The following is a 26,551-nucleotide window of genomic DNA, read 5'->3' as shown; positions in this document are numbered from 1 at the left end:
CTCTCTCTCTCCTCATCTTCCTCCTCCTCCTCCCCCATCATCATCTTCCTCCTCTTCTTCCTACCACTCCTCCTCCACCCTCTTCTTCTTCTTCCTCTTCTTCCAACCCCTCTTCCTCCTCCTCCACCCACTCTTCCATCATCATTTTCTTCCTCTTCTTCCTACCACTCCTCCTCCACCCGCTCCTCCATCATCATCTTCTTCCTCTTCTTCCTACCACTCCTCCTCCTCCCTCTTCTTCCTCCTCCTCTTCCTCCCCCTCCCCCTCCTCCACCAGTGACGTCAGAGCTATGGAGGCTTCGGGGCCGGGGATCAACTCTTCATAATTTATCGTTTTAAGGAGCCGCGGGCGCCTCTCTGGTCTTCATAGGTAATTAGACATCTTAGAGAGACCTTCACGGTTAATTCACCACCCTGGGAGACTAAATAGGAGGTGTAATTAGGCGGTGAGGGAGAAAATAAGGAATGTGTCTGGTGGGGTCCTGTGAAGCCTACTGATCGATTGCCATTTTCTTTTTTCTTTCTTTTTATTTCTTCACGGGGATGAGTTTTGGGGTCACTGTTAAGGGTTTTGTGCAGGGGAGGGTGAGATGGGCGGGCGGGGTCACCTTAAAAAAAATTCACCCGCTCCACAACGGCCTGGGGGCATCCGAGAGGCCTATAGCCAGCACATATATATTGATAATAATTTCCTCGTCCCTCTTGCAAGCAGGTAACCACACACACTTCTGGCAATTACGAGTCCAACACGTGATCAGGCCGTGGTGAATTACAGGATGGCTGGACACCTCACAAGCAGGGAACCCATATATGCCGAGGCTCGAATTATATGGGTTTTTTGTGTATATGTCAGGTTTGCAGAGTGAATTATGCGTTAACTTAAAATATGTTCCCTAAGAGGACCCGTTTTTACTCTGGCTCGAATTATATGTTTTTTTTCGTGTATATGTTAGGTTTGCAGAGTGAATTACGCGTTAACTTAAAATATGTTCCCTGAGAGGACCCGTTTTTACTCTGGCTCGAATTATATGTTTTTTTCGTGTATATGTTAGGTTTGCAGAGTGAATTACGCGTTAACTTAAAATATGTTCCCTAAGAGGACCCGTTTTTACTCTGGGGGAGATGAATACTTTTTTCTGTGGGATAGTTATTGTTTCCATATAAAATCAGGTAACCCACATATGCCGAGGCTCGAATTATATGTGTTTTTTTTGTGTATATGTTAGGTTTGCAGAGTGAATTATGCGTTAACTTAAAGTATGTTCCCTAAGAGGACCCATTTTTACTTTTTCTGTGGGATAGTTATTGTTTCCATATAAAATCAGGTAACCACATATGCCGAGGCTTGAATTATATGTTTTTTTGTGTGTGTATATGTTAGTTTTGCAGAGGGAATTACGCATTAATTTAAAATATGTTCCCTAAGAGGACCCATTTCTACTATTTCTGTGGGATAGTTATTGTTTCCATATAAAAGCAGGTAACCACATGTGCTGAGGCTCGAATTATATGTTTATTTTTTGTGTATATGTCAGGTTTGCAGAGTGAATCACAGATTAACTTAAAATATGTTCCCTAAGAGGACCCATTTTTACTTTGGGGGGATGGATACTCTTTCTAAGGGATGATTAGGTAATTAAACTAAATATTGTTTCCATATAAAATCAGGTAAACACTTATGCCGAGGCTAGAATTATATGTTTTTTTTTGTGTGTATATGTTAGGTTTGCAGAGTGAATTATGCGTTAACTTAAAATATGTTCCCAAAGGGGTTCCCTTTTCACTCTGGAAGGGGGGGATATTTTTTCTGAGGGGCTTAAGTAACCAGCAAACTAAATATCGTCTCCATAGAAAATCATTTGTTTCTCTCTATCGTAATTTCCTTGTGATTCTTGTCGGTGTGTGGCTGCCTCTGCAAACCTGACATATACAGACTAAAAACATAATTCGACCCTCGGCCTGTGTGCATAAACTTAAAATGTGTTCCCTAAGAGGACCCCTTCTCACTCTGGGAGGGGGGGGATACTTTTTCTGAAGGACTTAGGTAACCAGCAAACTAAATATCGTCTCTGTAGAAAATCATTTGTTTCCTATCGTACGGTAATTCCTTGTGATTCTTATGGGTGTGTGTGGCTGCCTTTGTGGGTGAATATATTCCCTTTTATTGCTGCTTCCTATTTTTCATCCTTCTTCTTCTTCATCAGGTTTATTAGCCCGTCTTTCTACGGGGTCGCTGTTTTTGATGGGCCGCCTCCACGTTCCACTATCGCCTGTCATGTTGGTGTTCAGGCCCATCCCTCTCATGTCTACTGCTATGTATTACTTTCATCTCGTCTTGGGTCTTCCTCTCCTTCTTCCCTGCACTTCTATTTCCAGTATTCCTGTTCCTTCTTATTTTTCATCCATTTGGTAGTTATTTAGCTCATTGAGTGTTTTCTTGTACAAATGAATAATAGCACCCTGTGGCAGTTAAAACCCATGTCTCACTGCAGCTCAAATCAAATATGAGTGTTCTCGGGTGGTTTTGCCCCCCCACCCTAACACTTAGGGTCACAAAATGATGGTTAAATATATATGTAACCTAATGAGTGGTTCACCCCCCTCGACACCTGTGTTTCCACATTTCGATGCCGTTTCCTTTACTGTAAAAAAAAAAATCATTATAAAATTGGGTGTGCCGTGCATCGTCAACTTTCAGAAGATATTGGTAGATGTTTTGGGGGCCATAATGTGAACCTTTATTCCAAAAACTGGTGTGCCATCATACTAGATTCTCCTCACACAAATTACTTAAAGGTATTCTGAAATCTTTTGCTGCATGAGAAACAAAAATGATGGTGATTGGTATTCTCTTGTTTTCAGGGTAAGAGTTAGGTGAAGAGAGTGAGAATGGTGCGCTCCCCTGCCCGGCGCTCTCCCCGTCCCAGGTCTCCCAGGCCACGGTCACCGCGGCCCAGGTCACCGCGGCCTAAGTCTCCCCGCAGGAAGTCCCCACTGCGGCGTCCGGCATCACCCAGAGTAAGAGACTCGAAAGTAATGCTGTTAGTGTGATGCCACTTCAGGAAGATAGGGTGCTGGGCCCAGCTAGTAATTCATTCCCTAACCTGATAACCTGACATATTGTGTTCATTTTAGTAAAGTAAAAGTGAATGATTTCAATGATTAACAAATGAACTGCATATTTATCTTTATTTCCATATGGGTAACATTGATCAACTTATGGTATATTAATTAATGAAAATACCTCCCTTGGTAGGTTAGGACTATATTCTACTACAGGCAAATTATTTATATCATGATACATTTCTTCACCCCAAGCACTGATCCAAGTGTTAGGTATATAGCTGTTGTTGGTAGTGTCCATAATTGTTTTGTTTGTAATAAGCAAGGTGGCTTGTTGGGTGAGTTAAGTGGATGTCAGTTTTAGAATCTTGTTTCCAGCTGGTCCAAGTGGCTGAAAGGACTCGTGGGTCATACTGTAAGCTGCATTAACACCTCTTTCAGCTGGAGCTTATTTTATTCTGCCGTTCGTTGTCATAGTCCTTGCGTCGCGTTCTGTCGGCGGTATTTGATGTACGTACGTGTTTATAAGTGTGCGTCGAGCGTGGTTGTTCCCTGGCCTCGTGCGGTGCTGAAGTAATGGGTAGATGTCATGTGATCCAAGCCTTGTCCCGCGGATGCCTCGGTGCAGACAGTTGTGTGTACTATTTGATATTAGTACAGTAGTGGAAAGTGACTTCTAAGTGGCTGTGATGGAGCAATTGGCCGAACTCAAATGCTGTCGTTTTGAAAGAGACACTTGTCAAGCATGTGTGTGATAACATGGAGTGCTCGTGTCCATGGCTTTCAAATATTGAAAGGATTGTGAAAATAAGCCAATAGAACTGTGCTCTATGATACCTGTTGTGAAGATTGCAGTGAACACTGAAATGCCAAATGACCTATCCGTGACACCACCGCCATGAGTGTGCCCTTGGAACATTTTGCACTGAATTTCATCAAATCAAAGTGCTCATGTTTAATTACAAGTTCAGAGACAATGAAATTGCTTGGACTTGAACAGGGCTGGCTTGATACCGTGAACTGTTGAACCAGTACTCCAGAACTTCATTAATAGTGATTGTACAAGAGATGGGAAATCCAAATGTTGTGAGTGAGGTTACATTACAGAACACCATAATAAATGGATTTTTGAGTGCCAGTGACGACTATGTGAAGGCAAAAATATAGTTGGAAATATAGTTCTCTGGGCAAGTTTTATTTATGGGTGGAGAGCAATGATAGATAATGCAGAACTCTCATTCTTCAGTAATTATGAGCAAACTCTTTCTGTTCTTGATGACAACAACTATTGTAAAGTAACTTGAAACAATGCATTCTTTGGAAACTTTATTGAAATATTTCTGTGCCTTGCAATGTTGGTGTGCCTCAGGGTGCATTTATTTATTTGTTGAGGTCTGAAGTCATGAACCCGTGCATTTCATTGGACTAAAATCATGGAAGAAATTAGATATAGTCCTTACCATGCACAACACTATGTATTTGTTCCTTAATACATATATAAAAGATATGCTCTTAATCCTTGCATTGCTCTAAAAAACAGTATTTACAAAGCATTGAAGTTCCTGTAGATTATCAAAATTTTGTTAAATATTCAATCAAATCAAAATGAAACTAGCGTCAAATTCAAGCAGTCGCAGCTACAGCATCCCTTGTGCTGTCGCCCCAATGCTCCACCCATGAATCTCAAGACTTGCCCATTCAATTGATTCAGGCAACATCAGAATCGTCGAGGGAACGTACCGAAGCCATTTTCACTGAAAGCAACCCAGATGGATGGAACGGAAAAGCAGAGCTGTGTGGAGGTGCCAGTGAGGCATTGCTCCACCCCTGCCGCAGGATGGCAGGGGAGCCTCTGCCCCCCAGATGTGTTGCTGAGGCTCTGCAACCTTAACATAGCACACACAGCTTCTAAACTTGATGGCCACTCTTGGAGGCTTGACAGAGTGGGGCTGTCTGCTTGTTGTGCCCCACTGGACTGGCTGTGTAGCCTTGCACATTGCTGAGTACAGTAACATGGCATTAGATACTTTGTGCTCTTTGTACTCAGTCAAGTGGTTTGGTAAGTATGGAGGTAACAGATGAACTATTTCTGCTCTCAGTTATCTTGTCATTTGAGGATAGTATAGTGAGGACTAGGACTCATCTTATGTTCCTCTGGAATACTTATGCTTCACATTGTCATTACGTTCCCTGATGCTTGCTAGTGGTATTCGTTAAGTCTTTTCCGATATCAGTGTTTACTAAATGGAAGATGTTGGATCTATGGGAAATTCACTTGTAAATATCAAGAGCCAAAAATTAGATTTAAGTTTACTTGAAAAAGAAATTCACTACCTAATCTTGGAAGAAGTTAACGTTACACAATAAGAAAACCAAACTTGTCGATCAGTTTTTAGAGCTCTTAAGACACCATACCATAGACAGAGACTCACACATCTGATCATTAACAGGAGTCGTTGTTCCTACAGAGACGGAGCTTGGAGCGATCTTCTCGGCGGGGCCCCAGGAGCCCCCCACCCAAGTCTGCAGCGGCCAGTAGTGGCAATGGTGTGGCCAGCAGTGGGGGAGGGGGAGGGGGCAGTGGACGCAGGCGGAAAGGGAGGCGGAGATGGAGAGCAGGAAGAGGAGGAGGAGGAGGAGGAGGAGGAGGAGGAGGTGGTGGTGGTGGTGGTGGTGGTGGTGGAGGGGGAGGTGGTGGAAGTGGAGGAGGAGGAGGAGGGGGAAGTGGGCCACCCATGTCTGGGGGTAACAAGCAGCCCATTGCCTCCATGAGGATGAGGATGGATGACTACCGGCCACCACGTGCTGAGCGGCTGCTGCGGGACCCAAAAGAAGGTACAGTATGGTGGGATCTATCTTTTATTTTAGATGTGTTTTTATTTCTTTAGTGCAAGGCTTATATCAGGAGAGTACAGTCACCCCTCAAATAGTATGGTTTCCAATAGTTCGGTTTCAGTTTTATACGGATTGTCATAGAAGATCTTTTAGGATTTTTAACTTTCCTGCTCGTCGGGAAATTTAAAAATCCTAAAAAATCTTAGAAAATCCACATAAAACCAAAACCGAACTATTGGAAACCGTACTATTTGAAGGACGACTGTATATCTATTCCCTTTGACAGAGACAGAGTTGCTCAGGAGGCCAAGCTTCTCTCTTCCCTAATGGTTGGCTCAGCAGTTAATGAACCCTTAGATGGCAGCAGTGTTTGATAATTTAACCTGGTACCTATGGGGATCACACTTCTTAAAGGCCCCTCTAAGCGAAAATAACGAGAAAAAATCATCACTCACGCAAACCATTTCATAATATATATCAACACATTTCTTATCAGTTCATGCATCATCTATTTTTGGGGGGTTTATATCATGGCAAAAATTTGGCCTGTTGCTGGTACTGGGTTAAGGAACATTATTTTGTAGGTATCTAGCTGTATTAATTCACTATACACATTTTTGAGGCATCTAGCAGCACTAATTGACCATACACTTCCAAACAATGGCCTTTACACAGTGGAGCGAGGGCCCATAGAGCAGGTGGTGGTCCGGGCGCAAGCCTCCACCCGCACCAAGGACACATTCTGGACCAAGAAGTTGCTGGACGCTGAAGCTACTCAACCAAACAGGTGAAGACTGCTTACTGTCATCTATAGGGTTGAGAGGCACAGGAGCAGGGGTAGTGTGCCTTTGTAAAGAAAAACACATTAAGAAAAAAACTCAAGCAGCCTGATGTGTAACAAATAAGTCTGGTAAAGTAAGATCTCATTGGATAGCCTATAAGAATTTTACAATGTAGTAAGTAACAAATGTGTGGTCTTCTCTTTGCTACAGGTGGGCACATTCTGGATTCAAGGAGCTTTACAGAGATGAACTAGGCTATAGTGACATGGGGGAAGGTAGTGGAGATGAGAAAGAGACAGAAAACCGGGAATCCTCCAGGCCAAGGGACCCTCGGGAGCCACCTGGTTTGGCTCCCCGCAAGGTGACCCCTCCGGCCCACCCCAGATCCCCCCAGGACCCGCGGCGGAGGTAGGCTCTGTGCAGCCTCTTGTAAGATGGTACACAAGTGGGATGGCTCTATCATGCTACCTACCTCTTTAGATGGCAGTCACTATGTAGTATATGCTTGTCCCTTAGAGAGTGGGCGATGGGGTTACCACAACACAGACTGGGAAGGGTAGCATTGAAACACTCCCTTGAGTTTCATGTGTCAGTGAGGAGAGATTGTTCATGTACTAAAGAGTATATTAATGGTTAAAGATTTTATAGATTCAAAGGTAAAATTCACATTCATTGAAAATGAATGTTCTGTATTTAAAAGTTAGATATATAAACTACAGAACGTGTAACATTTTAGTTACAAGTGAAAATGAAGTTAAGGTGTACTGAATTATATTTGGCCCTCTAGCAGAGTGATTGCATTATGCCAACTGCAGGCCGTGCTGGTGTAACATGTGCTGCTGAAGCTCCATTTCCCCATAGAGTCCAAGGCTGCTACCAGATTGCCTGGCACCTTTCTTTATAGTAATTTTCTTTGAAAATGCTATTTTCAAAAGGTCTTTAATGAGCACTCATAGAGTGCTAAATTAGTGTCACGTTTTTCCTCCATTTCCCTGAAAGCATTTTCCATGGTTAGGGTACTCAGTAAAGTTTCTCCCATTTCTTGCTCTGAAAACTTATTATTGATTAACATTTCAAAGACATAATTTTAGTGTCTCCTTGCTTTAGATCATTGGAATCATTGTGAAGATGTCTTGGGGCTTTGAAGCAGACCTTACAGACATTGATAGGGCAGGCTAGTGAGCCATGGTTGACAGGCCCCTCCACGCTGGTCAGCGGTGTTAGCTGTGATTGTTACAGACTGGAGCGGGGTCCTCCAGACACTTTTACTGGGTTCAAGTTGAGACAGTCCCAAGTGTAAGCTACTTGTAGTCCTCAAGCACCAAGCTGTGACGTCACAGGTGTCAGGAGGCGTTCACTTTGAGATACAATGCGTTGTTGACTTCACGGGGCAATCCTTTGCCCTTTGACTGTAATTGTTTCCTTGATTCCCATTTTTTATTATCATTATTATTATGATTTTTATTAATATTAATGTTTCAAAGAAGATTACGTGGGTGATATGTCCAGTATTTATGCCAAACACAACTAATTGGGGTATTTGGTAAATGTGCCACAATTACCTCGGTCATGTGGCACTGAGGCAAAGCATGAGTCAACAAGGTGTCACAAGGATGAGGCAGGTGTAAGGAGTCACTTGCCTAGGTGGAGTTTATTCCAGGATTATATGATGTCAATTTTTGTTTTTTTTTTTTTTTTTTTTTTTTTTTGGGTGGGGGTGGGGGAGGATGGTAGGAGGGTAAGTTCTTAAGACGTAGATCATCATTGTTCTTATTAAACAATTTTTGTGTTCTTATTTTAATTGTTTTTGTTTTCTCACAGGGTGCAAGTTGTAATTTCACTCTTCCACAATTATTTGTCCTTCAAGCTAACTGTTTCCTTGTCCAATAAATCTAGATCCCAAGCTGTGTGTTTGGTACAAGAAATTAGGTCATTAATTATGGCACCTGTTTGCTTGATGTATCTGCAGGTCAAGGAGCAGGTCCCCTCGCTCCCCAAGAAGGTCTCCATGATCTCCTCGGCGCCTCCTCTCAGGTCAAATGCCAGAGTGTCCCCACGGTCCCGAGGCGGTCTCCAAGACGCTCTCCAAAGCAAGCTCTCAGAAGAAAGAACTCACGGTCTCCCCGCTCTCACGTGCACAAGAGGAAATATTCGTCCAGTTACTCCCGGTCATCATCCAGCACCAGTGGCTCCTCATACTCCAGAAGCTACTCCTCATATTCACGCTCATCCTCCGGCTCCTCCTCCTCCTCGTACACCAGCTCCTCCTCCAGTACCTCGGGATCCAGGCGAAGGCGATCCTACTCCCCAGCCCCCAGGAGACCCAGATCCTTCTCAGGGTCCCCAAGGAGGAGGAGAATGAGCAGGAGGCAGCCACCACCCCCTAATCCATCATCACAAGTAAGAATGAAACAAGTAACTCACCAGGAAACCACCAAGAAACTGGTCACCAAAACAGTCAGTAATGTTGTCATCAAATCACGAAATTCCAGCAACAAAGTCCCCAAAATGAAAAACAAGATGAAGATTAAAGATGGAGAAGGTGTGGTGCGCAGGAAAGCCAGGACTCCTGTCCCCACCACGGTGAGTAATTATTACGATGAGAACAATGTTGTCGTGGTAGATGAGTCCACCGAGTACAGGGGCCCAGGCACTCCTCCGCGGGGCCCAGAAGGACGCCACCTACTCGACCCCCATCACTATAAGGTTGTGCCGCCTGACCACCCAGACTACCACCGGCCTCCCCCGCCCCCAAGGGAATCACCAAGATCGGAAGGTGAAGACACTGACTCTGAATCATCTTCGGAGGATGACGATGGCCCACGCCGAATGACCTTGTCGGAGCGGTTTGGGAAGCTGGCACAACTCAGCTCCCAGCGGCAGGAGTACGAAGGAGTGAGGATGAAGATAGTGCGGGAAGGAGGTCAGGACAAAAAGGTTTATCTTGAAACGGGTAGACTTCAATCAAGGTCTCCTTCCCCGAGTGGCAGGAGCCGGGCCACCCACCCGGCCCATGAGAGGTGGCTTCAGGAGCACCAGGCAGAATACCGGGAGTACCAGGAGCGCTACGGAGAAATAAGGCAGTGGGACCCCATCGTGACCTGCCCTGAACTGCCACAGAACTGGGATGACGTACATGTGAGGTACCGGTATTACAAGGAGTCCGGTTACTTTGGGGACAGATCCATCACACTGGATGACTACCTCAAGTGGGAGCAGTGGTGGTACCGCTACCGGGACTGGCTGGAGAAGTATGGAGGCACCCAAGAAATCGAGGAGAGAGATTGGCAGTACCGCGCTTCCAGTTATGAATATGAGACCCGCGGTGCCTCCTCGGGGCAGGGCCGGTGGGCACGGAGGGAGCCGTCGCGTGAAGCTGACGACAGGAAAAGAAGAAGATATTAGCTATTGACACTTTACCTGTAATATAATTCATATTTTGTTTTCGTAGTCTTTTAATTTAAAGTAAATACGATAATTATTAACTCTAAAATATTTATGTGCGTACATGTAATGAGCAGCAACAAAGGTTAGAGGGAGGGAGTGCATTAAGCTTGAGCTATCTACATCATACATCAATTATTTATTAAATATGAACTTTGCTGGGAGCCTGGTGAAAGAGATTGTGTACTATTTGGTAATTTAATTTCTCAGACTTACTTTCTTTGACTCAAGATATCTGACACAGACTTTTTTTGTGTTTCATAATAGCAGAAGTATGCAATTTGTTTTCATATGTCTCATAATACTGTTTTTGCAATAAAAAATGTTAAAGATCCTAAAAAAGATTGTATGTGTCTCATATTTTGTTGTAGGTGTTGACTATATTCTATTTCTCAATGCTTATGTCACTAATACTTCTGCATTGGTGTTTCAGGTAGAATGCTTGTACCCGAAATGTTTACAGCTTGTCATTTTGGATGGTAGAGCGTGTTTATTATATGACAAATGTATATGGTGAATGCATAAGTTTAAAATATTTTATGAATTTTCCAACACCTTTAAATTATATATATGTCGATATTTTATTGACTTGTGGTAAATTTGCCAGTAATTTTAGTGAATAGTTTGCATCAGTTTCAGTAACGTTCCCAGGTATTTTTATCATCACTAATCTCTAGTGTTAAGAGCTGGGTCTGGTGAGCCAGGAAGGAGACACCTGTGACAGCCTTGGGCCTGCCAGGGATGGGAGGGGCCTGGCTGAGTCCATGGCTTTGTGGCTGGTAACAGTTGGCATCAGATGTGTGGCAGATTATTTAATATAGCTATTTATATTATGTAAAGAGTCACCTTGTCATATGAGACAAGAAAAGTTTTTTATACTTGACGTGTTTTCATTTCCTCCACCTTTTAAGGACTATATCAGGCATAACAAAATTTTATTGGGCAGAGAAAGTAGTTTTATTAGTATTGTAACATATACATACATGCATAGCACAATAAGCTGAATGGTATGGTAGGACATGACCATGCCTTTTATTTTCTCTGAAAAGAAGTTGGGGATATAGCCTATAATATATGCTTCAGCTGTGCATGACCTCAGTGCTCATCTCTGTCACTTTGGCTCTTGGGCCTGTTGTGGGGCAGGAGTAGCAAAAAAAGAAAGGAATTTATCTATCAAACTATCATGTGAAGTACCACTTGAATCTTTTTTGTGTGCTGGTCACATCCCGAGGCCTGAATATAAGTACTTATTTAATTATCTTTTTTTTTCTGTTTACTGCAGCTCTAAGCCCTAAATAATATCCCTTGAACCTTGCTGTGTCTAGTACATTACTATATAAATAAATGCTCACCAAAGATGCAACAGTTCTTAAAATAACATGGATTATAACAACATATATATAGGCTAACTGATACTATAAAAAAAATTTATACAGTAGTGACTATATGAAAAGGAGGAAAGTAAATTCAAGATAAACTTTCGTTAGATTAATTTACCATATGGATTTCTTTCCGCTACTTTTTTAATGAACACTGAATTATCACCTTAGATCGAATATACTCCCTCGATCACCCGCAACAACTATCACTTGTGCTCATATTCTCCCTTCTCCTTTGTTGTTTTACTTGCAACAATAAACTATCAATCATATATACTACACCTCGCCAGGCCTCCAAAACAAGCTACGGGTACAAGCTCCAAGGTCAAAGATTCACACGTGTACAGAAGCAAGCTACAAAAAAAGGCTGATAAGATTATGCTGTTTAAGGAAGTTTGAACCACGTTACTCGAGGTTATTGAGTCAGCTAGGCTATTTCCATTCCTAAAAAGAGATGAGGCAAGCAAGAGATGGTATATATATATACAACAAAGGAATGAGAGGAGATAAGAGTCAATTAAGGATATGAGAGATCGAGGCCGGGATGCTGACAGACACACAGACACGTACCATTCACCGCCCTCCCTCTCTTCTCCTTTTACCCCTGCAAACTTGTAAATATGGAGTCATGTAATTAAGTGAGTATAATTAACTACAATAAAAGGGAAGAATTAAGGGGTACGTGGGATGCTGGCGGGCACATATACCATTCACATCCTTTCCTCTCTTCTCCCTTCCATCCCTGCAGACTGGTCAATGTGGAGGCATGCAAGGGAGGATAAACACAACATATAAAAGGAATTGGGCGAGTCAAGCAAGTGGCAGGGGAGAGGGTGTGGGCGGAGGAAAAGGGAGGGATGCAATGGATCGAGATGCTGCCAGACATGCCACTCCCTCCATCTCCCTCCCTCTTCTCTCCCTTCCTCTCCCTCTCTCAGTCAGTGTCTTTCCTCCCCCGGTCAGAGGTGGATTACGCAGCCACTTACGCCATCACCATTGGAATTTAGTGTGGCTTTCCAAGAAGCAAGTCAAGATAAACATCGATTTGCTGATATGGTGGACTTTCGTGCAGTGAGTTCCCATTATTTGTAGTTGTTAAGTTTTCTTTCGAAGTGTGCAAAGCGAGCAAGCAAAATTTGTGTAGCCTACTGCAATTGTCCTTGGAAATGTTACTCTATATACATAGCTATAGTGTCATGTTGTCTAATGTCCTTGAACTATATAAAATGTTTAATTAATATAGGTTTGTGTCAGTGCAAGGTAGCTATATATATATGTAGAGTATACGGACGATCATAAATGAGGGGTGACTTAATTCATATCACCTGCATTTGCCCCTATAGATTGTAGTTCATATATGTCTAGTCTTATTATGTCTGCTCCCTTGACCCCTACCATTGTATCTTTTTTTGTTTCCTGGTGCTACTTCCACATGTATCCTTATAGTTGTATAATCACACTCGATCTGTACTGCCTGGGGGTTGGGATGGCATGCTCCTCCCTTCTCCTTTGTTGTTTACTTGCAACAATACAACTAATTAAGGATACATGTGGAAGTAGCACCAGGAAACAAAAAAGATACAATGGTAGTATACAAGTAACACTTCCAGCTTAAATTTCTCCCGCTCAGTTCAAACACTTGCTATATACTTCGTTATATATTTCCCTCCCTTATGAAATCCATCACATACAATTAACTCGGCTTAATGTGCATGCATGATTGTATATGGAATTTGCATGCAGCTGTGAGTCATGTCATGTGTTTATATAGCTCATGAAGAACATGAATGAAAAGACCTAGCTTTCAGACCATGGCAATCATATATGACGTCCATCCTTTGCCTAAACTAAATAAAGACAGAGTACCAATTTATGTCGCAATATTTCTTATAAACTCAATAAATTAAGCTTGTCCACTGAATTCATGACACAAGCAAAAGGGAATTATATAAGCAAGATATGGATGGACTGATACGCCCCACTTTTCTGTTCCAGTGATAATTATATGTGTGATATGACAGTGCTTATCAAAACGACGGAAGCATGAAAACAATACCACACCTAAAGTCCTGATAGAGGACTAATTGAGCAACCTGCACGTATACCCAGACCGTGCTTCGTGTTGTGGGCCTTGTGGCAGGTAGTGTGGAGCCATGGTTGCGGTGGAGGTAGTGGTGACCTTCTTGGTGGTGGTGCTTGCCTATGCTGCTTACTGGATCCAACACCGCCGTTACCAGCATGGCCTCTTCGCTCGCATGGGCATCCCGTATGTCCAGCCTCACCTCATCTACGGCAGCATGCACGTTCTGAGGAAGCCCGGTACCCTCACCACGGACACGATGGGCGAGTGGATGAAGAAACATGGAAAGATCTTCGGGTACTACGTCGGCTGGAAGCCTACGCTGGTCGTTGTCGATTTAGACCTCATCAAAAATATCCTCATCAGGGACTTCCACAACTTCAGCAACCGTCCTAAGCTGGTGATCAACGCCCAACCCGTCATGAACACGTTGGTGGGCCTGCGTGACCAGCGCTGGAAGGACGTGCGCTCAGTGCTGGGCCCGACCTTCTCCATGATAAAGATGAAGCAAATGGCCGGGATCATGAACGAGAAGATCAACCTCCTCTTGAAGATTATCGAGGAAAAGAGCAGCGCCGGTGAGGCCGTGGATGTATACTCCACCTTCCAGGGCCTGACACTGGACGTGATCAGCGAGTGCGCTCTAGCGATGAAGACCAACTGCCAGCGCGAACAAAATAAAGACGAGCTATTCAAAGCAGTCCGTGAATTCCTAGTTAACGCCGTCAACCCTGCCGTCTTGTTGGCCCTGTACGTGCCTTTGTTTGCCTCGTTCATGAGCTTCGTCAGTAATCGGCTGGCGCTGTCCGGCCGCATGACCTGCATGATCGTGGAGCACCTCAAGGGCGTGATCGCCATCCGCCGGCGCGCCGCCAGCAGCGGCTCGGTGGACGTGCTGCAGCTGATGCTCGACGCCGCTGAGTCACGCCACAGCGAAGCCCCGAGTGACGAAACCACCAAGGAACGGAATAGACACAAACTGCTCTCAGACGAAGAGATCATCGCTAACGCCTGGGTTTTCATGTTGGGAGGGTTCGAGACCACAGCCAGCTCCCTCACCTACACCGCCTACCTACTAGCCACACACCCGCAGGAGCAGGAGCGGCTCTACAAGGAGGTGTGCAGCGTGGTCAAGGTGAGTCGAGAAAACTGAAACCCAATGCAGAGAGAGAGAGAGAGAGAGAGAGAGAGAGAATATTAATCACTATAAATTAACACACCTTCTCTAGGACATTTAATTGCTATCAGTGTTTGTACCAAGGAGACTATGTACTCCTCGGTGTACCCATGCACACGCTGGAGTCTGGCCAGCGACCCCAGCGTGGTGTCATCGTACCGTGAGTGTTATCAGCGGCGGTGCCAGGGTCAGCCGCTGTATAGTCATGGCACTTTGGCCACGGGGCCTCACCCATACGCCTCGCACTGATTCATCGACATCTCCCTTTGTTGTAGGAAATCAATGTTAGTTTGATAGTCAAATATACGTATATATCACCATCGGCATACGTGTGTGTGTGTGTGTGTCATTACTAACACATACTGTTTTGTGTGCCAGGACAGAGACGGAGCAGCGCTGACTTACGAGGACGTGCAGCAGATGAAGTACCTGGACCAGGTGTTCAGTGAGTCGCTGCGGCTGTACCCGCCCGTTGTGACCTTCATCAGTCGGGAGAGTGCCCGCGACTTCCAGGCCAGTCACTGTTCGCGCTTGTTCACTTACCCACACACAGGATAGAGATACTACTTTAACTTAATGCTCCTGACACTACTATGGAAGCTCGCAGATTCGTAGCTTAATATATAGGCGTGCCATGATACCAAGGAGTGCTTGCCTTTTATAAAGGATGAAGATATTTCTTAGAAATAACAAAGAAATAGGTAATCAATTTCTTGTTTTTGTTCAGGTCCCCTCTAAAAGCACAGGCACCAAGTATTAAACATGAAACTAACTTATGCATACTACGTAACAAAATACCAATTAATGCTATTAATATGAGTTGTCATCAATATCATTATTATTGCCCATTCATATCTCATAGGATGTGAGATGAGCATCACTCTTTCTGCAAAGTTGTCCCCTATATATAGGGGACAGTTCTAATCACATAAATAAGTAGGATATAGACAGTTCTAATCACATAAATAAGTAGATCTTCATAAATTGGATCGACCTCTGTCAGACCATATCATTCAAATGCTTCAGATTGACATCTCTCCATAATCTTGTTTGATCTTATCTTTATTATTTTTTTCTTGCAGCTTGGAGACCTCTTAGTGCCCAAAGACCTTTCTGTAATGGTTCCCATCTGGCAGATACACCGTGACCCTGAGCTCTGGCCTGACCCTCTCACCTTTGACCCAGAGAGGTGAGAACCCAAATAAATGGGGAAGAGAATGGAAAAGCAAATCAGGCTTCACAGGCTCTAGGCCACAAACGATAGATATCCTCATATATAGGGAGGTGTCATAGTTGAATTTAGAGAGTGGTACCTGTCAATAGAATGACAGGGGAGGCCTGAGCTTGAAACACCTACTCAGTGTGTCACCCACTACTGAAAATAAAGTCTGTCACAGGATAGACTCATTTTTCACTAGTTTGGTGAAAGCCTTGAGTCCTTGATCAACATGGTCTTAGTCCAAATCATCAAATTCTTTTTCTAACAATAGGCAGAGACTCAAAATAGGAAAGACCTTCCTTCAGGAGTAAAGAGCAATCTTTGGTGGTGGGCCAAACAGATTATCATATCATTCAAGTAGGTACTTGCACCTCCTTGCTAGGGCTATCAGACAGCAGCTTCTTCCTTGGGGTTTGACCAGCATAAGCAGATTACCGTACTTTCTACATGTTTTTGTTGACTGTGATTGAATGTTACTATGGTAGTCTTGTTTCAGGCTCCTTAGTCTTGTGGGATTTATGGAATATGTTATCTAATCCAGTCTTTAGTAAAATGGACCATGTAATTTAATCCATTCTCTAGGAAAATGAATTATGTAATTTTATCCAATCTTGAGTAAAGAGGACTATGTAATATAATCCATTCTCTAGGAAAATAAATTATGTAATTTAATCCAGTCTTTAGTAAAAAGAATTTTGTAATTTAATCCAATCTTTAGTAAAAGGAACTATATAATATAATCCAGTGTTTAGGAAGGAGATATATTAAAAGTGTTTTTTTTTGCCAGGTTCTCTGCAGACAACAAAGCCTCCTCAACAAGACACCCAATGGCCTATATCCCCTTTGGTGCTGGCCCCAGGAATTGTCCCGGCATGAGGTTTGCCCAGTTGGAAGCCAAGCTCACTATAGCCAGGATGATAAAGAAATTCAGGTATTCAATGTGTACTTTTATGGTGGATGTCACTCAGTTCTTTCAGAGCTTCAAGGGGGATTTTTACTCTGAAGGGAATTCCAGTTTTTCTGTACCTAAGAGTGGTGAATGCAGTCTCCTTTAATCCATGCTCCTTGCCCACCCAGCAGTGAACAGGTTTTGAGGGTTAGTTGGGGATTGTGTCTCATACCCGGAGATCCATTACTTCTGAGTTCTGATCTCAATTGGGGAGGGTACCTACTGGCTGGCAATCACAAGTCTATTGTGTGATCAGACCATGGTGAATGAAACACACGCAGACACACAAACACACAAGGCATCTATAAGAGTGATGGTAGGAATGAGGGTCGCTAAGCTAAAGAGACAATGACAAAAATTTCAGTAGATGTCAGAAATGTTTGCTGAGTCAGTAGTGTATGTTATGGTGTGAGACTTGAGAGGATCCCCATCAGTGTGTGAAAGGAACAAAGGTGTGTGCAGTAGTGTGAGATGTGAAGGATGACAGCAATATATCACTACTAAAATATTTACCTCCTGTAGTTTTTCACACCACACATAGTAACCATTTCCCACCCCATAGTTATGTAGCCATTTCATCATTCATTATTTGTAATTACATCTCTCACCCATTTCCTTTATTTGTGTTTCCTTCAGGTTGGAGGTTTGTGAGGACACCCCCGTGCCTCTTACCTTAACCATCCCAACTGTGACCATCAACCCAACCAAGGAAGTGTTTATCAAGGCTGTGGTTAGAGGTGCCGCAGAGGAGTAAGTGGTGGACAAAGAGAAGCTCAATCATTCATTCCTTTACCCAAAGATTAATGCTTCATGGTTGACTGAAGGCAGGTAGTAGTCTGTTGAAGTTTTCCTATTATCTTTCTTATTTCTGACTCTAGTATATATTGCCTTTTATCTGTATCAGTAGTAATTGTTAGTTCATATATAGCATGTATATCATATATCTTAACAACATCATTCACTCGGAATATTGGACATCAAAAAGGCCTTATATTTCTGTTAGATTTTGAAGATGCTCAATTTCCATCAGTATTTTAACATGATTATCAAAGGGCAAGGGTTATGTTTATCATAGTCTATAGAGGAAATAAGACAGAAGGGAGGGTGGAAATCACCAGGGAATAAGTTTATTGACTAAACTACCTGGTAATTGTTTGCTAGAATTTCAACAGGAAGGGCGAAGAAAGTTACACAGGATAAAATTGAAGACTGAGGTGGAAAGAAGAAGATGTTTGGACCAAATGTTCAATCTAAGGTGATGGATGGGAAAATGCCAGTACAAGGGAGGAAGGTGTGCTGCACTCATGGATCCAGAAACAAGCATTTGGCAGTACGATTAGGAGACAATGGGGGAGGTGTTGCCAAGGCTTGTGGGAGGGTGAATGGTGAAAGGCATGAAGTCTACTTCTTTCCTTTGTGGTCCTGTTTCTACACAACAGAAATGACGATGGTTATTGCCATAAAATTTTAACTTGTTATGGAAAAAATGAGTTATTAGCTTCTGAAAATATACTTAAGGAAAGACTAGGCAGTCATTGTAAACTGTTAAATATGTTGTGTTAACTAGTATATTGATTATTCTATACGTATTTTTAACTTATAGTTTTATCTTGACAATTATACAAAAACTTAAAAACACATTCATTATTCATTGTCCTATGATGTCATTTGTCAGTTAGCCCATGGAAAGTACTTTGACAAGACAGCAAAATTTTATTACAGAATCATTTATTATACATACCATAATATCATGTGATTATATATTTTCTTGAATATCTACAAAAGAAACAGTTGCCGAATCTCATTATTGCAACATGACCTTCACGCTGCATTACTTTACAGCATTCTTGTTACTCATCACCCAGATCATCTTTGAAAAAGGTAAAACTAGTACAGAGGCAGAGTGCTGGCAGCAGCTTGGTGTGTGCAAGATTAATTTGGTTGTTTAACAAATAGCTAGGCTACCCGTCTAGTACTCATCATTCAATGACTCTTTCATAACTGCTATAGTTTATTCCTATAATCCAAAAATTTTAATGAATGACTACCTAGTTGCATTCATTAATATGCATATTGAAGTTAAGAAACAAAGTAGAAATTTACTGAACATGAAACAATTTAAATACAGCTGTCATGTCAGCTTATAAAAGACACCGTGCAGAGTTCACTCTGCAAAAATTGCACATGTAGCTAATAGACTTATGTGCAGGGATCAGCTAGGTAATTCTCATATCAATATGAGTGCCTTTCATTGGATTCATATCAACTGTACCTAGTGTCTCAAGTATTGCCACACAAATAATGAATTTGTAGGGACCTGAAAATAGGTATTGCTTCCACAGAACTATCAGCCAAGGCCATCACCTACTTGGGTCCCTGCTCCAGGAGACCAAAGCTCCAGTATGTCTGGAGCTACAGCCTGAGCTGCTTCACTTGCCAGTAACATGGCACCGAAGGGAAGGCACTCCTAAATTGCATGTGGGGAAACAGGAAAAGAGCAGTGTCTGGGCTCAGCTCTCAACAGCACACTGCCAGAAGGGTTAAGGGTCACTGTGGGGATACTGAAGTCCAGCGGTTGTGGAGTGTCCTCATATGCCACCAGCCTGCACATGTGGAAAGAGGGAGATGACCATCAGATTAGTTTGGCTACTTGAAAACCTACCCAGCTACTAAACAATGCTGGATGGATTGAATGGGTTAGATGAATCAGTGCATTTTAGGATTGTAAAAGTGTCAGTTTCATTACACTCATTGCTTCAAGTAATGAGCATCCAGCTGTGGGTCTGCTGATTGTTAGCATTATTTTGTGTGTGTGAACACTGAGCTCTGGTTACAACCTTACTTTATCACCACATGCAACACTGAAACAAGAACATGCTACATGCAAGTGAGCAGTGTACTGCCGTATATATGTGATCGTGGTGAAAATTTGCATTTCTGAATGCCTCCTGTGACACTGTGATGTTTTAATGCATACACCTTCTTTGGGATATATTTCCAACCAAGACCAGTCGCAGTCTTATTAGTGACCAGTGAACAGAAAATGTGAAGATTATGTATTTGTCAAGAATAGGCATTGAAAAATACCACCAATCATGGAGGTAAGGTTTAAAATTACATCCTTACTTGAATCTTCTGATGACTCTCGCCACACCCATCTTGGCCTCAAGCTGACCAAACCTGATTCCCGGGCAGTTCCTGGGCCCGGCACCGAAAGGAATATATGCCATCGAGTGGCGGGTGGATGCAGCTCGAGCCTCGGGGGAACATCTGCATACATAGTTATTTGATAAAACAAGAGTTGAAGGAGATAATTCTAAGCCTGTTTACTTATGCATTGAGATTTTCAATGCTAATATATAAATTCTTTTAGAAGAATAGCAAACACATCTACACTCCTGTCTTAACTTATCAAATTGATCTTAAAAGTAGGTTCCAAGTTGAATAGCTTGATTAACAATTTGTGTAAGAGCATATATGCTATATTTATGCATGCATCATCATTCGTGATACAGCTCCAAAATTGAAGGATTCCAAGAAGAAAAAAAGGAAATTCTGTTACGGAAAGAATTATGTTGGAGTGTGATCTTGTTGAGGGGCGAGGGACGCAGCTCCTGTAGGTGCGATACTCACCTCTCTGGATCGAAGGCCTCTGCGTCTGGCCACTGGTCGGGATCGCGATGGATGTACCAAAGCGGGATCTGAATGCTCATGCCCTTGGGGATGAACAAGTCGCCCAGCTGATGGAAGCACCACAACATTGAGGCCACGACTGTAGCATTAACTTGTCAGCTGAGTATAACCTTAATATACGTTGAGGTGTACCATTTCAAGAAGATTTGTTCTATTGATTGTGGTATAAGGCAATTAACTTTGAGGGGAGTAATTCGTTCATCATTTTTTACGGATTTACAGCTACGCCATAAACCATTCAATCAATTAAATGTAAAGTGACACTTTCAGAATGTTAGGAAAAGGGTGCTTCTTACATCGTCAGTCTGTATGAAATTTACCTTTATGTCCTGCGCGGCCTCTCTGCTGACGAAGTTGACTGCCGGCGGGAAGAGCCTAAGAGTTTCGCAGAATACCTGATCCAGGTACTTGAGGCTGTGTACCTGCTCGTAGGTCAGCTCCTCAGGACTGTCCTGTGACACACACCACACTATGAATTCATGAACACACCATCATAACCCACACCTCCTCCTATGTACTGCACAGGAATATTTATCACACACACACACACACACACACCTTTGTGCTATCTAAAACTCTTAAGGTAAAGATGCGCTTACCTGCAATACGTCACACAGCTCCTGATAGAGCCTCTCCTGCACCTCGGGGTGGGTGGCCAGCAGGTAGCTTGTGTAGGTCATCGTGTTAGACGTGGTTTCGAACCCGCCGAGCAAGAAGACCCACGCGTTTGCAATAATTTCATCGTCTGTCAATTTTTTCGTTTCTTTTTTGTAGTTGGGTTTATTATTATTATCCGACTCTAAGCACTGTCCGTTGGCTTGTGTACAGTTTTCCGACTTGTTCTCCGCTTCTTCCAGCATCAGCTGCAGAATGTCCAGGTGTTTGACGGACAGATCGCGGCGGCGGACGGCGATCACCGTCTTGAGGTGGTTGACGATCATCATGGTCATGCGGCCGGAGTACGCCAGGCGGTTACTGACGAAGCTCAGAAACTTTGCAAAGATTTTGAAGTAAAGCGCCAAAAGAATAGCGGTGTTGACGGCATTTTTAAGAAACTGTCGCACTGCCAAAAAGAAGTCGTCCCCATCTTGGTCTCGCTGGCAGTGCGTTTTGAGAGCCAGAGCGCACTCACAAATCACGTCCAGCGTCATCCCTTGGTAGGTGGTGTGCCAGTCGACGGGTTCTCCCCGCGCAACTTTCTTTGAGACGATAGACAACAGCTCGTTCATCTTCTCGTTCATGATGCCGGCCATGGACTTCATCTTCACCATGGAGAAGGTCGGGGCGAGCACTGAGCGCACGTCCTTCCACCGCTGGTCACGCAGGCCCACCAGGCTGTCCACGACGGGCTGGGCGTCGATCACCAGAGTCGGTCGATTAGCGAAGATTGGAAATTCACGCACCAGGATGTCCCTAACGAGGTCCAGGTCAGCCACCACCATATTCGGCTGCCAACCAACGTAGTAACCGAACACTTTGCCATACCGCTTCATCCACTGGCCAATCACCCTGGTGGGCAGCGCGCCCCTCCCACGCAAAATGTGGTTGCTACCGTAGATGAGGTGCGGAGGGACATATTGGATGCCAAGGCGAGCGAAGAGGGCGTGCTGGTGACGGCGGTGCTGAACCCAGTAGGTGACATAGGCCAGCGCTGCCGCCACTAGCAAACCCCAGGTGACCATGGCGGCTCCCTGTATCACCTCCATTACTGGGAAGAGAAGAAATGAGAAAGAGTCAAGACAAGGTAAACCTCGACGCCTCCGAGACTAGCTAATATGGTTGCACAGATGGTCATGGTATAATGCTGAAGAATCTATATAGGTATGAACTACTACTACTACTACTACTACTACTACTACCACTACTACTACCACTACTACTACTACTGCTGCTGCTGCTGCAGACAAAGCTTCTGCAACATTTGATTCATTAACACGACTTTTAGTATTACTCTTCACAGGGACGTTACATTTTTTTCTGTGGTTTCTCTGAATAGAATTACCTGGACAAAAGTGCAGCTACAGAGGCTCCCGTGATAAGCGATGCACTTGGATGTGAGGGGAAGACTGATAATATGTGGCCGTGAGAGGTGAGTAGTACCTGTCAGTGTATGCATATGGGCCCCTCACGTCCCCTACCACCCGCGATAACACTATATAATTTCACCTCGATAACACTCGGTACAGAGGTCGATCGTCATCCAGGTGTCGGGAGCTAAGGATCTCCCTTGCTCTGAGCCTTGGAGGAACGGGCGGGGGTGGGGGATGAGAGCTAATTGGGGCCTTTTTTATATTTTTTAGTAAAGGAAAAGAGAGAGAGAGAGAGAGAGAGAGAGAGAGAGAGAGAGAGAGAGAGAGAGAGAGAGAGAGAGAGAGAGAGAGAGAGAGAGAGAGAGAGAGAGTATACCATTCTTGATGATCAATAGATTATCACGTATTTCGAGGAGACAGAACAATTCATAAGCTGGTGGAAGTGAGACTGACCTCTCATCCAAGCCCAGACTATCAGTCCCGATTACCCGTGTGACCTCAGGCATAGATGGAAACAAATTAGGTACCCCGCCCCCCCACCCCCCACCCTGATGGAAGTACGTGGGAGTTGAAAAGTATAGGGACTGGAAGCAATAATGACAGCAATATGGAAACGCGACGGTGATTTCAGCCCAAGTGACAAGCAACATTGAGTGAGTGGGCGTATAGGGTTTCCTTACCCCAGATTATAATTAAAGCCAAGGATTCTAGGGTAATATCTATCTGTGGTTCAAGTCTTGCCCACCGCGAGAGTGACCCGCCTCTTTGAAAAGCCTCCCGTAGAAGTAGTTGGGATTTCCATGGACTCTTTTGTGATTCTAGAGATAGTTTTATACAGCTTCTACATCTTGGGCGGGTAAACAAACGATTCATCTGTGACTTCGGGAGAAATTATAGTCGTTAAATAGTAGGTGAATGATCCAATTTATATGATATCTTAGGAAGGAGTATACTGAGATTTAAAGTGATAGCTTATATAGTTTTACGCGGCTTCTACAACATGGACGGGAAAACAAACGATTAATCTGTGACTTCGGGAGAAATTATAGTCGTTATATAGTAGGTGAATGATCCAATTTATATGATATAGGAAGGAGTATACTGAGATTAAAGTGATAGCTAGTTTTACGCGGTTTCTACAACTTGGACGGGAAAACAAACGATTAATCTGTGACTTCGGGAGAAATTATAGTCGTTATATAGTAGATGAATGATCCAAGTTATATGATATCATAGGAAGGAGTATACTGAGATTTAAGTGATAGCTAGTTTTACGCGGTTTCTACAACTTGGACGGGAAAACAAACGATTAATCTGTGACTTCGGGGGAAATATATAGATTTACTAATAGTGCTTCTGGAACCCGATACGTTTAAGCCTCCCTGTAGAAGTATAGTCAGGATTTCCATGGACTTTTTTGTGATGGTAGTGATGGTTGTACACGACCTCTACATCTTGCACGGAGGAAAAAAAAAATAAAATCTACAAAACCCGATTAATTTCTGTGGCCTTGTAAAATATAGAACGGTATTATTTATAAGACACGTCTCACATTAACTATTTCTAAAGGTCAAATAGGGGGTCAATCGGGTTCTGATGAGTGTTTCTGTAGATTCACGGTACAGAAGAAGGGTCACACTCATAAAACCATTCCTGGAAATGCCCAATTAAAACTCCTACGAAAGCCTTGTCAAATAATTATGTGAACTTGGGCGATGAAAAGTTTAGTAATACTTAATACGGCCCTATAATAGTCGCAATGAGAACCCTTTGCCTTTACGAATACGAATAAATAAAAACACATAAAAAACCGATTAATCTCTGTGGCCTTGTGAAATCATGGCATATGAAATAGTCGTCAATGAGAACCCGCTGCCGCTTTACGAATACGTGGAGATAAATAAAACCACATGTTAAAAAACCGATTAATCTCTATTAGCCTTAGAAATCTGTGGCCTTATGTAATAGTCGTAATGAGAACCATTTGCCTTTACGAATACGAATAAATAAAAACACATAAAAAACCGATTAATCTCTGTGGCCTTGTGAAATCTGTGGCCTTATGCAATAGTCGGAATGAGAACCCGTTGCCCTTACGAATACGAATAAATAAAACCACATAAAAAACCGATTAATCTCTGTGGCCTTTTGAAATCTGTGTTTTATGCAATAGTTTGGAATGAGAACCCGTTGCCCTTACGAATACGCACCCAAGTCAATAATCGTCATCACCATCACGTCATCATCAGGCGCTGGAGGGGACGTCAACCTGCTGGCGAGGCGAGTGACCTTCAGGAGACAGCCCGCATTGTTTGGACGGAAAATGGCTGTGGACGACGATTTTGACATCCCAGGTGAGACATTGCTACCTGATTACAATACCTCTCTTGGAGGTCCTGGTTTAGTCCCTTTAAGAGCGTGTTAAAAGTGCGGAGATGAGGGAGAAATAAGGAAATGGAAGAGGTATAGGAGGGTGTGTGGGAGAGGCTTGGGTCATTTGAGATCTACAGTGACCTTATCTTGTACCTTTGGAAGAGAGAGGATCACAGGTGCTAGTAATATAGAGTACTCGTTTTTTCTTCACCCAGTGCTGCGAAAAGTTAAACTGTCGTACGATCTCAGGATGTACATGAAATTCCTGCAGGCCCTGGGACTTATAGAAGATCCTACATGGCAATAGTTCTGACTTTAAGGATGGCAGAAGTAATACCATGTTCTCTATATTGTATGCAAGGGAAATCTTGCTAACTACTAGGAAGAGAAATAATACACAGTTACCTTATTTTTACCTGTGGAAGAAGAGGAGAAAATGAACCAATGGAGGAGTTGTATCAAATGAAGGGCTAAAGGGAATGCAGGAATACCATTTTTTTCTTCGTCAGTGCTGGCCGTAAATAAACTCTACCTATTTTGATCTATTAATTGTAACATACAGATTTCAGGTATGTATAGGGTATCCTGCGGGCCCTGTAGGAATTATTCAGTAGAACTCCCTACGTGGGCAATATTTGATACATTAAGGATGGCAAGAAGTAATGTGTTCTCTATATTTTTTGTATGCTAGTATGCAGGGGAGTCTTATATACTACTGTGTGTTGGTTGTCATACAGTCACCAAGGTAAACAATGTAAGGTGTGTGTAGGGTGAAGATTGGTTTCACCTGTATGCTAGTGTGCAGGGAAAGACTACTACTAATGGGTGGTTTGTCATGTACAGTCTTAGGGTTAACAATGCAAGGTGTGTGTATGGTGAAAATTAGTTTTTTTATTAAAGGCACTTGACATCTTTATTTCCCATTCAACCAGCTGCTCTTCATGTTGTCATATATGTATTCTAGTTACAGTTTTAACCTTTGTAGCATACCTACATATTTTGGTAGTCATTAATCAAGCATGTTCATCTACTGTTTTATATGTTTCCACTTAATTTTCACCCCTGACCAATTGAGCCACTCCCTTGCCAAATCATTGTAAATATGAGGTAGAAATAGCCGTAAGTGTAAATAATTGAGCATCGTACTCTAATGAAACTATGGATGGATTTCTACTAACATTTTGCTGACAGCAGCCTTTAAGATAGATTTTCATCATTTTTATTATTATTATTATTGCAGATACAGGAGCTGTCTTCACATTGGTGTAAGAGCAGGTTTGCCGACAATGCTCAAATCAAAGTTTTGGATCAAGAAACTGACATCATAGTGTGAGATAGCATCGCGGGGATGAGCACACAGCTGTCTTGGACAGGTAGCCTTCTTCTTCTTCTTCTTCTTCTTCTTCATTTAACTTCCCTATTTTCCTTTATGGTGGTGTAAGAAAACATAAGCTAGCAATCCTTATCTCACTCACTTCTGCATATTAAATACAGTACCCTCTCGAGGATTTCGGGCTATCTGAGTTT

At 43.0% G+C, this 26,551-nt stretch overlaps 2 protein-coding genes and 1 pseudogene across 3 annotated transcripts; 2 read left to right on the top strand and 1 right to left on the bottom strand.

The window, feature by feature from the left end:
- The first annotated feature begins 202 nt into the window (after positions 1–202).
- On the top strand, positions 203–11,002 carry LOC127002981 (serine/arginine repetitive matrix protein 1-like; annotated as a pseudogene).
- A 1,389-nt stretch (positions 11,003–12,391) lies between these two features.
- LOC127002974 (cytochrome P450 3A24-like) lies at positions 12,392–18,419 on the top strand. 2 transcript variants are annotated; one of them, XR_007756791.1, is made up of 7 exons: positions 12,392–12,574; positions 13,499–14,718; positions 15,139–15,273; positions 15,843–15,949; positions 16,767–16,910; positions 17,565–17,756; positions 18,105–18,419. XR_007756791.1 is itself a non-coding variant. In XM_050869296.1 (6 exons), exons 2-6 carry the CDS (start codon positions 13,657–13,659, stop codon positions 17,680–17,682), a joined length of 1,566 nt encoding a protein of 521 aa, XP_050725253.1. In that variant the 5' UTR covers positions 12,393–12,574; positions 13,499–13,656; the 3' UTR covers positions 17,683–17,883. The 2 variants fall into 2 exon arrangements, 1 of the variants encoding a protein (XP_050725253.1); XM_050869296.1 differs by lacking the exon at positions 18,105–18,419 and having other exon boundaries at positions 12,393–12,574; positions 17,565–17,883.
- Positions 18,420–18,425: 6 nt separating this feature from the next.
- LOC127002965 (cytochrome P450 3A24-like) lies at positions 18,426–22,742 on the bottom strand. The gene is made up of 6 exons (XM_050869286.1): positions 22,624–22,742; positions 21,221–22,329; positions 20,942–21,073; positions 20,562–20,668; positions 20,055–20,198; positions 18,426–19,531 (listed from the first exon to the last, which is right to left on the bottom strand). The coding sequence occupies exons 2-6, from the start codon at positions 22,325–22,327 to the stop codon at positions 19,396–19,398; spliced, it is 1,626 nt and encodes a 541-aa protein (XP_050725243.1). The 5' UTR covers positions 22,328–22,329; positions 22,624–22,742; the 3' UTR covers positions 18,426–19,395.
- Positions 22,743–26,551: the final 3,809 nt, after the last annotated feature.

The sequence above is a fragment of the Eriocheir sinensis genome, chromosome 2 (genome assembly GCF_024679095.1).
Source record: "Eriocheir sinensis breed Jianghai 21 chromosome 2, ASM2467909v1, whole genome shotgun sequence".
Classification (NCBI taxonomy): domain Eukaryota; kingdom Metazoa; phylum Arthropoda; class Malacostraca; order Decapoda; family Varunidae; genus Eriocheir; species Eriocheir sinensis.
The sequence above is the reverse complement of the archived record's forward strand: the minus strand, read 5'-3'. Positions and strand labels throughout refer to the sequence as shown.

Bases quoted from the DNA above. Each gene is read 5' to 3' on its own strand.
- LOC127002974 (XM_050869296.1), top strand. From the start codon at position 13,657: ATGGTTGCGGTGGAGGTAGTGGTGACCTTCTTGGTGGTGGTGCTTGCC. The intron at 15,950-16,766 runs GTGAGAACCCAA...TTTTTTTGCCAG, and splicing joins CTCACCTTTGACCCAGAGAG to GTTCTCTGCAGACAACAAAG. The intron at 16,911-17,564 runs GTATTCAATGTG...TGTTTCCTTCAG, and splicing joins AGGATGATAAAGAAATTCAG to GTTGGAGGTTTGTGAGGACA.
- LOC127002965 (XM_050869286.1), bottom strand. From the start codon at position 22,327: ATGGAGGTGATACAGGGAGCCGCCATGGTCACCTGGGGTTTGCTAGTG. The intron at 20,199-20,561 runs GTGAGTATCGCA...CTATGTATGCAG, and splicing joins GAGGCCTTCGATCCAGAGAG to ATGTTCCCCCGAGGCTCGAG. The intron at 19,532-20,054 runs GTAAGGATGTAA...CCACATGTGCAG, and splicing joins AGAGTCATCAGAAGATTCAA to GCTGGTGGCATATGAGGACA.